This window comes from Ailuropoda melanoleuca, unplaced genomic scaffold, assembly GCF_002007445.2.
Source record: "Ailuropoda melanoleuca isolate Jingjing unplaced genomic scaffold, ASM200744v2 unplaced-scaffold10967, whole genome shotgun sequence".
Lineage (NCBI taxonomy): Eukaryota > Metazoa > Chordata > Mammalia > Carnivora > Ursidae > Ailuropoda > Ailuropoda melanoleuca.
The window spans coordinates 1-16,292 of NW_023179356.1; the positions used below are offsets into that span (position 1 = coordinate 1).

Here is a 16,292-nt window from a genome sequence, read left to right on the forward strand (position 1 = left end):
GGCATCTTTTGCAGATAATATGATGTTAATTGTGGGCCTAAAGGGTCATGACCATTCTCGTATGTGCTCTGCATTGTTCTTTTGGCTCAGTATCCAGTGTCAGTTGGGTCTCCCCTCAGATATCTGTCTCACTTTCTCAGGTCATTGAGGGAAGGTCCAAATATGGGTAATGTGTGAGTAAACTGAAAAGTCTCCCCAAGAAAATTTGAGTTTTAACATTTTCTGGGTATTTCTGTCTGGTTTGAAGAGACCTATTTCCTATTGTAATATTTTATTGAATAATTACAACACTTTCACTTTAAGCATTTCATATAAAATATATTTTATTAAAATAATAGAGCACAAAATAACTAACTTAAAATATTCATATGTACATGTAGTGTTAAGAGCAGTTTAAAGAATTACAAACTATGATTATTATCATCTACCTTTTGAGAAACCTTTGACACCAACATCTGTTGCTTCCCCTAGCACTAACATTCCTGCCTTATCATGAGTAAAGTCTCTATTTACATCTTTCCTTGGGTTCTGTGACTTCCAAGGTGTATACATGGCTCTATCTCAAACGTTGCTGTAGGATTGAGGGCTGTGTGCTGTAAGAAACCAAAACATGAGCATTCTCTTATTTTACTCTTCTCACATTGGTGCTAGGACATAAGCACTCACGTAATGTGGCATTTTAGGACAAAGACTTATTATCCATTTTCTTTTTATCCATCTTCCTTTTCTCCACGTGGAAAAACAAAAGAAAGAGAAAAATCGCAGCCATTTAGAAAGAATTTGGCTTTAGCTCTTTTCCAAGAAGGATACATTTTTCCTCAATTCAATTGCTCTCCTACCCATTTTTCATTTGCCTTTGAAGCCATAGATCTAGTGCTGATCCGACCCGTGCAGCACCTACTTGCCACACGTGGCTATTGGGCACCTGAAGTGTGATTGTCCTGACTGACATATGTTGTAAATATAAAATACACACTGTATTTTGATGACCTAGTGCAGAAAAAGATTGTAAAATGTTATTATTAAATTTCCTTATATTTATTATGTGTTGAAATTATATTGTTTTAGATATTTTGAATTCGGTAAGATACACTATTTGGATCAGTTTAACATTTTATATTTTCAAGTGACTACTTAAACATTTAAAATTCAGTGTGTAGCTCACATTGAACAGCATTGTTCTGGAGGAGATTCTTATTAGTATCAGTTATTTTTGGGATAAGGCCATCGCTAATCTGTTCACCTTGTTTATAAAATGAACCTGTCAATACGCTTTTTTGTGTTAATACTGTTTTGATGGGAGCCAAAAATATGTAAAAGTTGCATATCAACACGTCAGTGCAAAGCTTTCAAAAATATCTGTTTTAAATATAAAAATCTTACCAGTCTATTTTGGAAGACAAGACTTGTGTCAAGTTTTCTCAGTCTTGGGTGGTACATGCTTTAAATCCGCTGATGTAGCCCTTTTGGTGCCTTCCCTGTCCAAGTTTTCTAACAGCTAACTAGGGAGATTTGGGTTTGTTGTACAATGTGACCGTGGTAGAGATTAGTCCTGAAGGTTTTTGGTCCCTTGATGAGTAGATGTTAATATATGATAGTGTTAAAACTGGTAGTCTTTTAATCTTCCCTAAGAGATTATAGCTTAAATTTATTTAGCATATTATATCTTCATATTTGTAAGACCTTCCTGTTGGTATTACCTGCATTTAAACCAAGTCATTTTATCTTATGTTGAAATATGTGAGAGAATGATATATTGGAGAATTCTTTTTGAAGTAACAAAGAAAAAGGACATCTATGGTATGAACCTAATTGGATTTGGACTTTCTGTTTTTATTTTTGAGAACTATATTATTCCCAGTTCAAAGGCTGATTATGTGCCTTTAGCTATTGCTTCTAATACATGAGCATATGTTTATTACTCAAATGTAGCTCACAGTGATATCCAGGAGCAGAGGAATGAAATATCAATTTATTGTTTTTCATTGTGAGATAGAGAAGACAAAGAAATGGACAGAGTTTTGCTGAATGAAAGCTTAATTAGTTCAAGGATGAACCAGTAAAGGGTGTAAGACCCAGATTTTGATGAGACTATTAGTATTGGACTTTTGAGAGGTTTTCCTTCCATTGTCAAACAAGGAAACACACTTATAAGTTGTTATTGAAGCACCAAATATTATATTCACTGTTCTGAGGTGTAGTAGATAAGTAATATGAAACACAATGGAAGCACCTCATTTGTTCCCTAGAACCCACCTTTTTTGTGGTAGTTGTCCAAGGCTTACAGTTCAAATCTTTACGCATTTAGTGGTTTCCTATATTGCCAGGTACCCTACTGCCTATAGGTACCTTATTCCATTTCTCACTCTCATATTTGTATTCCCCCTAATCAAACTTTGGGCTCCCAATAGCACAAATATTGTATTTTTTGTCTTAATAGTTAACAGAATTCCCAGAACACAAGGTATGCTTAGAAATGGTCCAATTAATATGAAAACAGTGTTCAGGGATTACAATTTCCAAATTTTAATTATTATTAGTGAATCATATATTTCAACCCCTAAAAAATCTTTAACTCATTAGCAGAGCTATGTGTGCAAACCATGAACTATGACAGCCTGGATCCAAAGATAAGTGTCCTAAGCACAAATCCATTGGTGAGAAGAATTTAGAAGTCTCTTGAGTCTAATCAAACTCATTGCTAATTGTTGCACAAATGAGAAATCCACGCAAAAATCCTCTCCTCTTCTCATGCACATTTCCTAATGTCCACCCAATTGCAGACCCAGTTACAGACCAGTAGCAACCTTCCATCATTAAGGACGGAAATTCGCTAATATTCTTTGTCTCCAATATATTCCCTTCAGTGGAAATCAGAATAAGAAAGCATTAAATAATTATACCAATTTACCCCAAAGTATCCACACTTGTATATGCACTAATTTTAAGTCATGACATATTAATAGGTATATATCTAGGAACATAAATTTCTCCTTTAGAACCTGCGTGAAGGAACCTCAGTATTTTGTCAAAACAGGAAAATATGTAAGGGAAAAGCAAAAAAGGTTAAGCATATTGTTAAAGGAGAAATGGAGGGGAAATTATTATGACATTTAAGTTTTATTTAGAAAAAAACAATATCCAATTTATCCATTTTGAGATTGTAAATCATAGATATGAATTTCCACCCACTCACCCATTGTTGATTCAAAACTCATCCTATCTTAGGAATGCAGAGATCCAGTTGTCCTTACTACCAAATTTTGCTCAGTAATCTCTGGATTCCTTGCTTGATCTCCAGGGTTCTTCAGCCCAATCCGTCATTATTGATTCAAAACTCATCCTTTATTAGGAATGCAGAGATCCAGTTGTCCTCATTACCACCCCCTATTCAGTATTCTCTGGATTCCTTGCTTGATCTCCTGAGTTCGCACTCCATAAACAATGGGGTTGAGGGCTGCAGGGATGACATGGTGGAGGACATTGAGCAAGACTGGCACATCAGGGGAGACCTTCTTCTTCACCACATGAGTGAGCACAAAGACCAGAAGAATGGTGCTGAAGAAGAGGATAAGGATGAAGTGGGAGCCACATGTGCTCAGGGCCTTGGCCACAGCACCCTCTGCCTTGAGTCTCAGCACAGCCTGAAGGATGAGGCTGTAGGAGAGGAAGATGAGGATGAGATCGGATCCTAGCAGTGTCCAGCCTCCAGCAAACTGGTAGAGGCGATTGATGGTGACATCATCACAGGAGAGCCTGGAGACAGACATATTGGCGCAGATGCAGTTCTCAATGACATTTCTCCCACAATAATGGAGTCGTGAGGATAGAATGGGGATAGGCACTGTAGAAATAACATTCCTGGCCAAAATAAAAATAGCAGCCTTGACCACAAATTGGTCAGTGATGATGGATGGGTACCTCAGTGGGTGGCAAATGGCCACATAGCGGTCATAGGCCATGACCATGAATGTGCAGGACTCCATGGCAAGGAAGCAGTTCATGATGTACATCTGAAGGAAGCAGGCATAGAAGCCGATGGACTTGAGGTCAAACCAGAAGATGGCCAGGACCTTGGGGATAACAGTGAGGCAGAGCACGATGTCCAGTAGAGAGAGCAGGCTGAGCAGGTAGTACATGGGCTCATGCAGAGAGGCCTCCGTCCAGATGGTGATCAGAAGAATACCATTGGCCCCCATGGCCAGGAGGAAGAGGAGGCTGAGGGGCAGGGAGATAGAAAGCTGCCAGCTGGGGGACCTGGCAAAACAATTCAGGAGAAAGTCTGAAACTTCAGTGGAGACGTTGCCATTTTGGTTTGTTGTCATCTTTTGTCCTGTATTTCTACAGTTTTCTTTTAGTGGTCTGTAAAATTAAGGTAAAAATTAGCTACTGACTCAAGATACATGAATTTAGAAGAATTTGCTTCACTTGGATGAAACCCATTAGTCCCAACAGGTCCTCTAGAGCCATGTGAATTCATTCATATATAAGTTTCTTCCTTTTTGTATGTTGTTCTTTAATGATGACCACTTAGACTAACACACGATAATTTAACTATAACAACATGCAGAGATGAGTAGCAGAGTGTGACACAAAGTTGGAACTCAGGTACATGTTCCTAGTTCTCCATGCGCCCCCCCGCCACGTTCTGAGTTTTCACCTATAGTTGGCTTTAATCACAGATTAAAAATATACAATGGCTTTAACATTAGTTAATTTTCATTTGTCTAAAAATTCACTTTAATTTGGTGGGTAGGGATCCTTCTAAATAATTGCCAATACATCTTCATACATGTAGGATTCTTAACTTCAGGAAAGGAAAAACCTGTAAGTAGAATGTGCAAATGCACATAGATAGGTGGGAGCCATACATGTCATTGACAAGTTGAATGTAGATTACACTCATTGCAATAGTGTGAGAGTGATGAATCCACCTCTAAAGTCCTTTCATCCCCTTTCTATTCCCCTTTCTGTCTTCAATATAATGATCCAGGTCCTCTTGTCTAGTGATTATGCTTTGCTTTTGTGGAATAGCTCACAAGGCCTGGGAGATGCTGCACGTGCTGGAAGCCATGAAGATAAAAACCCATAGAAAAATAACATCCAGTCTTGGGTTGGTGACCAAAGGACCTTCTCTTGTCTCGGGCACTATGTTCATTAAACTCTTCCTTTCTTTCAATTTTTCTTGTTGGATACATTCACTTGAATGTCTGAGATATCATCTGCTTAGCCCAGACCTTGCCACAGTGGCCCTCAGCATGTACAACCACATGCTCCTCGTTTTGAAATACTCCCTCTAATCCCCACTTTCATCATTTACATTTTGTCTTTTGATCTTGCTCATTGCACCCTCTGATCCTACTCTCTGCAAAATTGTGACATTTAATTCTTACAAGTCAGAGTTCCAAATCTCACCATGTCCAAGAATCTTCTCTTCTTCAGGCATTTCAGAGTATTCCTGGGAGGAACAAGATTCATTGCATGGAAGGAGGGAAAATCTTGAAATGAACTTTGGAGGGTACAGCCAAATGGAAGAAATGGCAATTCAGACTTGATTGTTCATTGAGTATCCATAGAGGAAGAAGGACATTCTCTTTGTCTCCCAAATATGTTTGGGATAATTATTTCTAGCACTAGGAAGAAATTTCTAGGATATCATAGGAGGATTTTTAATCTGTTCTTTCTACTCACTAACTCTTCCTTTCTCCTCATTTATCTGGATGTTCCTACATGCTTTTCAATTCATAATTTATTCAACAAGCATTGAACAACCTGCTCAGCCCTAGAAGTAGAGCATCTGAAATCATATATGTCCTTCCTCTGCTCTCCTCTTTCACTCTTGGATTGCAATCAGAGGTAATCAATGACAGTACTAGACCTAAGGACTAGAGCTAATATCTACTGGTTCCAGGTGGGGACTGGATATAGAAGCCAGTGAAATTGAAGGACAGTGACAAAAACAGAGACCCTGTTGGACAAGCTTTCTCCCAGGTTGCGGGACAGGCCCCCAGCATAGCACTATGGAAACCCTGTTTGAAGAAGACGAGGGGTTGTTAAGGACCACCTAACTCCGTAAGTACAGACACAATTGTGAAACATCTCTCCCAAGTATCGTTTCAGACATCATTGGTCTGATCCAACCAGTGACAGATACCTCTATGGTATGTGCATAATTTTCTGCTTTTGGCAGCAGTAGCTTTTAGAAATTCTTCATTTGGTTGAAATCTGAGGAACTACCCTCTGAGTCTTGGGGACCCTCCAACTGTGGTCTGTGTCCTCCATCTCTGAAGTTGTGTAGATAAATAGGACTTTTCGTATGCCATGAGTCAAGCATTTGTGGGCAGATTCTTTGCCTTAAAGCTCCTAAATGTTCATATTCACAGATGAAGCCCTCAAATTTTCTGATCTGAGCTCCAGATGATGCGCTTCCCCAACCCCCTCTGCTCAGTAATCTCCTGTGGACAAGTTTCTGCTTCTCTGCATCTCTGACACCACCCAGCAAAAGATCCGAAAAGGCAGGAGGAGGGCAAAAGAGAAGGTCCCAGAGCACAGGTTGTTACATGTGCCTGACCTGAGACAGGATGCAGTCTCTACTACCCCACGTCAGACTACTTTAGCCATGCGGACTCGGGAATGGAACAGAGCAAGATCTGGACTGAAGAGGAACTCTACCCCATGTTCCGGCTAATCTTGGTATAGCTGCCCCTTAGGCACCCTCTAACCAGACTCACCTACAGAAGATGTGAGCAGGGCGTCTGGCCCCACTGCTATTGGAGTTCTGCTTAGCTCCTGAAGCATCTGGTGTAGTTATAACTGAGCGTCAGGGACTATGCCCTCTGGGAACTTCTCCATCCCTACTCCTTGGGCCTAAAATGCCCTCCTGGGACAGATAGGCCGGCAGGCAGGTGTGAGAAGAAAATGATTTTCTTTCTCTCTAAAGTAAGGAGCTCTGGTAATCCAGTCCTACATTGACTGAGTGTTTTGTACACAGTCTCGTGGGTGTGGGCATGTTACATCCATCTATCCATGTTCACACTCGTGTGCACATGCACACTCAGTGCCTTGCATGGGTCCAATATGCTCACTCAGAAGTTCTCATAGACTTCCTGCACATAATTGTTAGATAAGCCCTCCCAAACCATGCTCTTGAATGGTACCTCATCGTGGCTCTGATTATTGCATTATAATGATAATAATGCAAGAGAACCTTCAAAAGTATTCCTGTGAAAATGCAAATGCGTTTTAGAAAGAAATTCTCATAGAAAATTTTTTGGAGTGAAAGATGTTTTAAATGGGTTGTGTATACAACTACATAATAGGAAACATAATTTGTTCCTTTTAAAAAATTTTTCATTTTGAACTTCATGTGAATTATTCTTACCTCTCCATTAATGGGAGCATGCATGATCATTTTCTTTATTTTTTATTTATTTGTTTTCATTAATGGTATTACTATATGTAGTTGATATACACTGTTAACGTTAGTTTCTGGTATACAACTAGTGATTGCACAAGTCTATGCGTTATGCTTGCTCACCACAGATGTACCAACTGTCTGTCACCATGCAAATCTATTCCAGTGCCATCAACTATGTTCCCTGTGCTGTGCCATCATCATCAGTCTCTTCAAAGGCTTTCTTTAACTCTCTTTTTTTACCTGTCTTTCTTCTGTATATCTCAACATTGCTCCTATTTCTCCTTCCTTCAGGGTAGTGAAAACTCTGGTGTTCTTAAATATGTGTTTCTAATTAATCTTAAGTATACTTATTTTTTTGGGGGGGCTTAGGATTTGGAGATGAATTTATAATAGAAAACCATTAAGTGTGCTTATTAATTACATATTTGTTTATAGTAGAAAAAGTTTGAAATTGAATCTGTACCAATGTCACTGGTTTATAAATCTGATGTTGTTCTTTGTTTACACTTAATATTAATTTTTAAACATCCATCCATGTTGCTCCATGCAAGTCCGCTTCACTCTTCTTTGATTGTTGTTCAGTTCCCATAATGTGCATCTTTGCTCTTTATGTAAGCAGTCTCGGCCCCAGGGACCCATAATTAATTGTTACCAAAAATACTGTTGCTGTCAATATCATTGTACACTTCTCCTTATAGACTTATACTAGGCATATGTGGAGGATTTTTTATTCAATCAAAGCATATAAAAATATTTAATTTCACTAGAAATTACCAAACCTCTCTCCAAAATTTTTATAAAATCTCAGTAGAAATTCCTGCAGTTTCTTTTTTTCACATTCCTTACACCATTTGATGTTATCTCTTTAAAAAATACTGTAAGGAGGTAAAATAGTGTGTATTATTATTATACTTTAAAAGATTTTTTAATTTATTTGAGAGAGAGAGAACATGAGCAGGGGGAAAGGGTAGAGAGAAAGAGGGAGAAGCAGACTTCCCTCTGAGCAGGGAGCCCAATGTGGACTGGATCCCAGGACCCTGGGGTCATGACCTGAGCTGAAGGCAGATGCTTAAGCAACTGAAGCACCGTGGTGCCCATGTGTTATTATTTTAAATTTAATTTTCTCACAGTAAGTGAGCAGTGTTCATATACCGTTTTGGCATTTGTGATTTTTATGCCGTGAATTACATGTTCACATCCTTTACCTGCTTTTTGTATTTTTTGTTTTTCTTGCATATTTGCAAAATCTCTGTGCATCTTTTAAATATTAGAGTCCTTTGTTGGTTAGATTTTGCTAGTATCTCCTCTAGTCTGTTATAAAACTCTCAACTGTAGTGTCTGGTGTCCATTATTCAATGGACATCTTTTAATTTGATAAGTCGAACTATTTTTCTATGAATAGCTTTTTTCTGTGGATCTTATCTAGGGAACATTCCTAAAGACTGCAAAGGTGCTTTTGTTTATTTGTTTTTGTTTTTTTAAATTTTTGTAAAACTTAGTGCATTATCTTTCATGCTGATGTATTTAGATCTGTTTGTGGTTTATATTTTCAAGAGTAGGGAGTGATATTAAGTGAGTACGTATTGCTTTGTTCACAGCTGTGAAAATACAAAATAGTGTGTTGCTATTTTTATAAATACCCTCTATTTTGTGTCCCCTAACTCCTCAGCACTACCTTGGGCACTGTCATGGTGTCTCCTAGACCTCCCCATGATCCATGCAGTGTGGGTACTGCCAGCAGCATGGGTCCATCAGTGCCAGGTTCCAGGGCATGGTCTGAATTTTTTGTTGGTGGTGGAGGTTACTAAGTATTTTTATAGTGTTGAATAACTTTTTTCTGCATATGGAGATATGTTATTGATCTTTTTTTCCCACTAATTTGAGATGTCAGCTTTATTATATGCCAAGTATCATGCATACGTGGCTGTATTTCTGTTCCATCATTGGTGTATTTGGCTTTCCTTAAAGCAACCCCACATTATTTTATTACTATTGGCTTTGTAATTTGTAACCATTGTGTGGAGGGATGAGTTTTCATTTGAATTCTATCCAAACATTTATTTTTATTTGTATGTTCAATTAGCCAACACATTGTACATCATTAGTTTTTTATGTAGTGTTCCAGGATTAATTAGTTGCATATAACATCCAGTGCTCATCACAACACGTGTCCTCTTAATACCTATCACCCGATTACAGTTCCAAACATTTTAAAATTTTTTTAATATTTGGATTTTTCTTTTCTACATATGTCTTATTTTATTTTTTTAATACTAGTTTTTTATTATATTATGTTAGTCACCATACAGCACATCCCCAGTTCTTGATGTTAAGTTCCATGATTCATTACTTGCATATAAAATCCAGTGCACCATGCAATATGTGCCCTCCTTAATACCCATCACTGGCCTATCCCATTCCTCCACCATATATTTTATAATCAGCATCACTTGTGCCATATTCTGTTGGTAAGAGGTGAGTCTCTGTTATCAGCCCAGATTCAGCCGGAGAGACACTGGACTTGGCTTCTTTAAGAGAGGAGTTTAAAAGAATGTGTGGCCATCATAAGATCTCCAGACATATTGCTAATTTTTATCCTTCGTGATGTTTGGCTTTTATACTGAAATTGCTACTGGGATTTACTTTTGTTTTTACTCCAACCTTATATTTTCAACGTCAGCTCCTCAAAATACCCAGAGCAAATATCAGAATCTCAGAGTTTGTGTAGGAATCCACCGAAGTCTATAGAATAGACTGTTTTCCTCTGCTACTATTATATCTAGGAGCCTTTATTTTCAAGAAATAGTGTGTCTCTCTTGAACACATTTCAATCCAAAGTCTTAAATTTTTTTAAATTTATGAGTAGTCTTCATTTCACTTTCTTCAAGTATATTCCCATTCTATGTATTTATTTATTTCCCTATGTGACTCTTATTGGACTAACTTTAGATTGTGTCATACTTACACATGATCTCTTATCCATTTCCTCCTCCTTCTTTCTGTATCTTCTGAAAATTATCTAATAGGACTACAAATGTCCTTGGCCTGATCCAGGTCATTAACATGCTACTTAGCTGCATTTATTCAGCTATTCAGCTCATCCACTGACTGGTTTATAGCTACCGTTTATTTCTTAGAACAAGTAGCTCTTTTTTATAACTGAATGTCCAACTTGATATTTCCAATATCCTTTATGAAGTCTCTGAAGACATTAATGCTTTTGTTTATCTAATAAATACTTACTTTGTGCTTACATGCTAAGCATTATTAATTTATCCTTAGTTGTTATTCTTTCTAGCCCATTAATTCTGATTGTGGTGATATGGTAGTTCAGTTCACTGCCCTTTTTTCCATAGTGTTAGTATTTTGTTATTTTATATCCTGTATGCATATGTGCCTAGGACAAGAAGTAGCTGCTATATAAAATATTTGTGGGGGTAGGGAAAGGGGAAAGAGTAAGTTCTAGACTGCAAATCCTCCAGGTAGGTTTTGTGATTGTCACCTCAGAGAAAGTTTATTACTATCTGGGCTTTATTATTTCTTGTTTCCTACACCCTATGCAAACCAGCCCCTCAAGGCAACCTTCCATTATCCCAGCTCCAGCATTACTCTTGTCCAGGAATTATTCAGTGAAATTAGTGAGATTGCATGGATCCCAGGTGGGACAAAAAGGGGCCTTCTCAGTGCTTACAAGTACCTGGCCATGACAGGTGCTCTGCAGTTCTATTTCCTACTCAGTAGCTTCAGGGTTGGTAAAGATACTCTCAAGGGAAAGCATGGGAGAAATAAAGGAGCAACTAAAATCTCTCCTCTTCACCCCGTTTTCTATATTGCTTGTCCTCTCCTGGTCTAAGTGATAGGGAGCAAACCAATTCTGACTTCAAAGGTTCATGTGGGTTTGTGTTATATTCTGAGATCCAGAAACGTCTCTGACATTGTTAGCACACTCAGGGTTTGGGGCAGGGGGCAGGCTGCATTTTGTCAGATTCTTATTCTATGTATATTGAGTGATCCCTTGGGCTTTTGATTGTTTGTTTGTTAGTATAATGAATGAAACTAATTGTTATTTGGATGTTAAATCAACTTTGCATTAAACTAAACTGGATCTTACCCACTTTGATGTACCAAACTTTCTGTGTATTGTTCAATTTAATATGCTGACATTTTGTTTAATTTCTTGGATCTGTCTTTGAAGTGTATCTCTTCATCATGTTTTCATATAATGTGTTTGTCTGGTGTTGGTATAGGAGAAAGTTGGCCTCATTCTATGAGTGGGGAAGTATTTCCTCCCTTTTACTTCTGTGGAAAAGTCTGTGTGGAGTAATATTTCTTTCTTTCTTCCTTAGATACTTCTTTGAATTTACTAGTGAAGTTTTTAGGCCTAGAGTTTTGTTCTTGTTGTTTTGTTTTAGTTTTTGTTTTTTTTGCAAAGATTTTTAAATACTAATGAATTAATTTGTTTTAATTTTTTAAATTAACATAAAATGTATAATTTGTTTCAGGAGTACAGGTCTGTGATTCACCAGTCTTACACAACACCCAGTGCTCACCACAACACATACCCTCCCCAATGTCCATCACCCAGCCACCCCATACCGCCACCTCCCTCTCTTGTTTCGTCTTGTTTCATTTTTTTCCTCTCTTCCCCTATGATCCTCTGCCTTGTTTCTAAAATTCTGCATATCAGTGAGATCATATGATAATTGTCTTTCTCTGGTTGACTTATTTCGTGTAGCATAATACCCTCTAGTTGCATCCACGTCATTGCAAAGGATAAGATTTCATTTTTTGATGGCTGTGTAATATTCCATTGTATATATATATATATATATATATATACACCACATCTTCTTTATCCATTCATCTGTCATTGGATTCTTTAATAGATATAGGTCTATTCAGGTGGTCATTTCTTCTCTAGTGAGCTTTGGTAGTTGCATTTCAAAGAATGTGTTTATTTCATCTCAGTTGAAAAATTCATTGAAATAAAGTTATGCATAATAAATCCATGGCTATCTTTTTAAAAATTATTTAAATTCAATTAGCCAAGGTATAGTACATTATTGGTTTTTGATATAGTGTTCAATGATTCATCAGTTCAGTATAACACCCAGTGCTCATCACGTCACATGCCCTCCTTAATGCCCATGGCTATCTTTTTAATACGTATAGGATCTCTTGTGGTTTCGCCTAGCTCATTCCTGACACTGTTAATTTGTATTTTCTCTCCCTCTTCCCCTCCTCTCTGTCTTTCCCTAATTTGTCTGGGTAAATCTGAGCATCTTATAAATTTTATCACTTTTCTCAAAGTAAAATATTTTAAAGGATTTTTTTCTGTTGTAATCTGTTTTCTGATTCATGATTTCTGTTCTGATATTGATTGCTTCCCCTTATTTGGAGTTTAAGTTAGTTTTGGTTTTTAGTTCTTTTAATGGTAGAACTTGATCATAGATTTGAAAATATGTATTTCTAATAAAGGCTTTAATGCTATATATTTCTCTGTAAGTACGGTAGATTTTGAATGACATGGTTTTGAACTGGGTGGGTCTATTTATACGGGGATGTTAAAATAAATACAGTATAGTTGTAGTTTGATTCTTATTTCCCTGATAATCAGAGATGCTGATCACCTTTTTACATGTCAGGTGGCCAACTGTATGTCTTCTTCGGAAAAATGTCTATTCATGTGTTCTGCCCACTTTTTAATTGAATTATTCATTTTGGGGTGTTGAGTATGTTAAGTTCTTTATATATTTTAGATACTAACCCTTCATCTGATATCTCACTTGCAAATATTTGCTCCCATTCCATAAACTGTCTTTGAGTTTTGTTGATTGTTTCCCTCACTGTGTAGAAGCTTTTCATTTTGAGGAAGTCTCAATAGTTTATTTTTGTTTCGTTTATCTTGACCCAGGAAACATCTCAAGAAAGAGTTGGCACAGCTGATGTCAAAGAGGTTACTGCCTGTGTTCTCGTCTAGTATTTTTATGGTTTTAGGTCTCACAGTTATTTATATTTATATATTTTAATTTTTAATTTTTATTATTTTTAAAAAAGATTTTATTTCCTTATTTGAAGGAGAGAGAGAGAGAGAGCACAAGCAAGGGGAGGGGAAGACAGAGAGGGAGAAACAGACACCCAATGGAGTGGGGAGCCTGATGCAGGCTTGATCCCAGGAACCCAGGATCATGACCTGAGCCAAATGCAGCTGCTTAACTGACTGAGCCACCCAGGAGCCTCTCAGTCTCACATTTAGGTCTTTCATCCATTTTGAACTTATTCTGTGTGTGCTGTAAGAAAGTGGTCCAGTTTCATTCTGCTGAATGTTGCTGTCCAGTTTTCCCAACATCATTTGTTGAAGAGACTGTCGTCTTCCCATTGGATTTTCTTTCTTCCTTTGTTGATTAATGACCCTATACTTGTAGGTTCATTTCTGAGTGTTCTATTCTGTTCTAGTTCTCTATGTGTCCATTTTTTGTGCCAGTACCATACTGTTTTGATCACTAAACCTTTGTAGTGTTAACTTGAAATCCAGATTTGTGATGCCTCCAGGTTTGCTTTTCTGTTTCAAGGTTGCTTTGGCTATTCAGGGACTTTTGTGGTTCCATATAAAATTTAGGTTTGTTTGTTCTAGCTCTGTAAAAAATGCTGTTGGTATTTTGATAGGGATTGCATTAAATCTATATATTGCTTTGGAGAGAATGGACATTTTAACAATATTTGTTCTTCCAGTCCACGAGCATGGGATTTGTTACCATTTTTTTGTGTCTTCTTGAATTTCTTTCCTCAATGTTTTATAGTTTTTAGAGTACAGGTCTTTCACCTCTTTGGCTAAGTGTATTGCTAGATATTTTATTGTTTTTGGTGCAGCTATAAATGGGATTGTTTTCTTAATTTCACTTTCTTTTGCTTCATTTTTAGCACATAGGAATATAGCAGATTTCTGTACATTGATTTTGTATCCTGCCACTTTACTGAATTCACTTATCAGTTCTAGTAGTTTTCTTGGTGGAGTATTTCTGGTTATCTGTACATAGTATCATGTCATCTGTGAATAGTGAAAATTTACTTCTTCCTTACCAATTTGGGTGCCTTTTATTTCTTTTTCTTGTTTCATTGCTGTGGCTACAATTTCCTCTGCTATGTTGAAAGAAGTCTCAAGGATGGACACCCTAGTCCTGTTCTAGACCTCAGCGGAAAGTCTCTCAGTTTGTCCCCATTAGGTATGATGTTCACTGTGGGTTTTTCACATAAGACCTTTGTTATTTTGAGTTGTGTTCCCTCCAAACCTACTCTGTGAGGGTTTTTATCATGAATGGATAAAACACTTCCTCAAATGCTTTTTCTGCATTACTCAAATGATCATGTGGTTTTTATTCTTTTTTTTAAATTGATGTGGTGTATCGCACTGATTGATTTGGGATTATGTAACTACCTTTGCATCCTGGGAATAAGTCTCACTTGATTGTGTTGAGTGATTTTTAAAATGTATTGTTGGATTTGGTTTGCTAGTATTTTGTGGAGGATTCTTATGTCTATGTTCATCAGCGTTATTGGCCTATAGTTCTCTTTTTCTGTAATGTCTTTATGGGGTTTTGGTATCAGGCTAATGCCTGCCTTGTTAAGTGCACTTTTGAGCTTTCCTTCCTCTTCTAGTTTTTGGAATAGTTTGAGAAGAATACATGTTAACTCTTCTTAAAGTGTTTAGTAGAATTCACCTGTGAATCCATCTGGTCCCAGACTTTAATTTTTTGTTTGTTTTTTGACTACCAATTCAATTTCATTAGTAGTAATCTGTTCAGATTTTCTACTTCTTGGTTTTGTTTTGGAAGATTGGATCTTTGTAGTATTTCTCCATTTTTCTATATTGTCCTATATGTAGACTTATAATTCTTTGTACTAGTATCTTATAATACTTTGTATTTCTGTGTTGTCAGTTATCACTTTCATTCATTTCTGATTTACTTATTTGGGTACTTTCTCTTTTTTTCGTGATGAATCTGGCTGAAAGTTTATCAACTTTGGTTATCTTTTCAAGAACGGAGCTCTTGATTTCAGTGATCTTTGATTTTTAAATTCTCTATGTCATTTATTTCTGTTCTGATCTTTATTAATTTCTTTTTTATATTGATCTTCTGCTCTCTTTGTTCTTTTTCCAGTTACTTTAGGAGTAGATTTTTATTGTTTGAGTTCTGTTTCTTGAGGTAGGCATGTATTGCTCTATATTTCCCTGTTAGAACTGCTTTCATTGTGTCCCTAAGATTTTTGGCCCTTGTAGTTTCATTTTCATTTGACTCCATGTATTTTTTGATTTCTTACTTGTTAGTTAACTCATTGATTGTTCAGTAACATGTTAAACCTCTAGGTGTTTGTGTATTTTTTCCAGGTTTTTTCTTGTATTGGGTTTCTAAGTTCATACCATTTTTGTTGGCAATTATATGATTTCAGTCCTCTTAAATGTATTGACACTTGTTTTGTGGGTTAAAACACGTTGCGTGTGCACCAGAAAATAATGTGTATTCTGTTGTTATTGGATTTAATGTTCTGTATATATCTCTTATGTCCTTCTGATCCAATGTGTCATTCCAAGACATTGTTTTCTTATTGATTTTCTGCTTGAATGATCTATCCATTGATTGAAGTGGGGTATTAAAGTCGCATACTATAATTGTATCACAATCAATATCTCCCTTTGTTCATTGACATTTGCTTTATGTATTTAGGTGTTTCGTTGTTGAGTATATAGATATTTACAACTGTTATATCTTCTTCTTGGATTGATCCCTTTATCATTATGTAGTCTCTTCTTTGTCTCTTGTTAACAGTCTTTGTTTCAAAGTCTATTTTATCTGATATGAGTATTGCAACCCTGGCT

The 16,292-nt window shown here is 36.8% G+C and overlaps 1 protein-coding gene across 1 annotated transcript; it reads right to left on the bottom strand.

The window, feature by feature from the left end:
• Positions 1-3,377: 3,377 nt before the first annotated feature.
• Positions 3,378-4,325, bottom strand: LOC100478249 (olfactory receptor 56A3). Its single transcript, XM_002924988.4, has one exon. It carries the CDS (start codon positions 4,323-4,325, stop codon positions 3,378-3,380), a length of 948 nt encoding a protein of 315 aa, XP_002925034.2.
• Between the last annotated feature and the right edge of the window lie 11,967 nt (positions 4,326-16,292).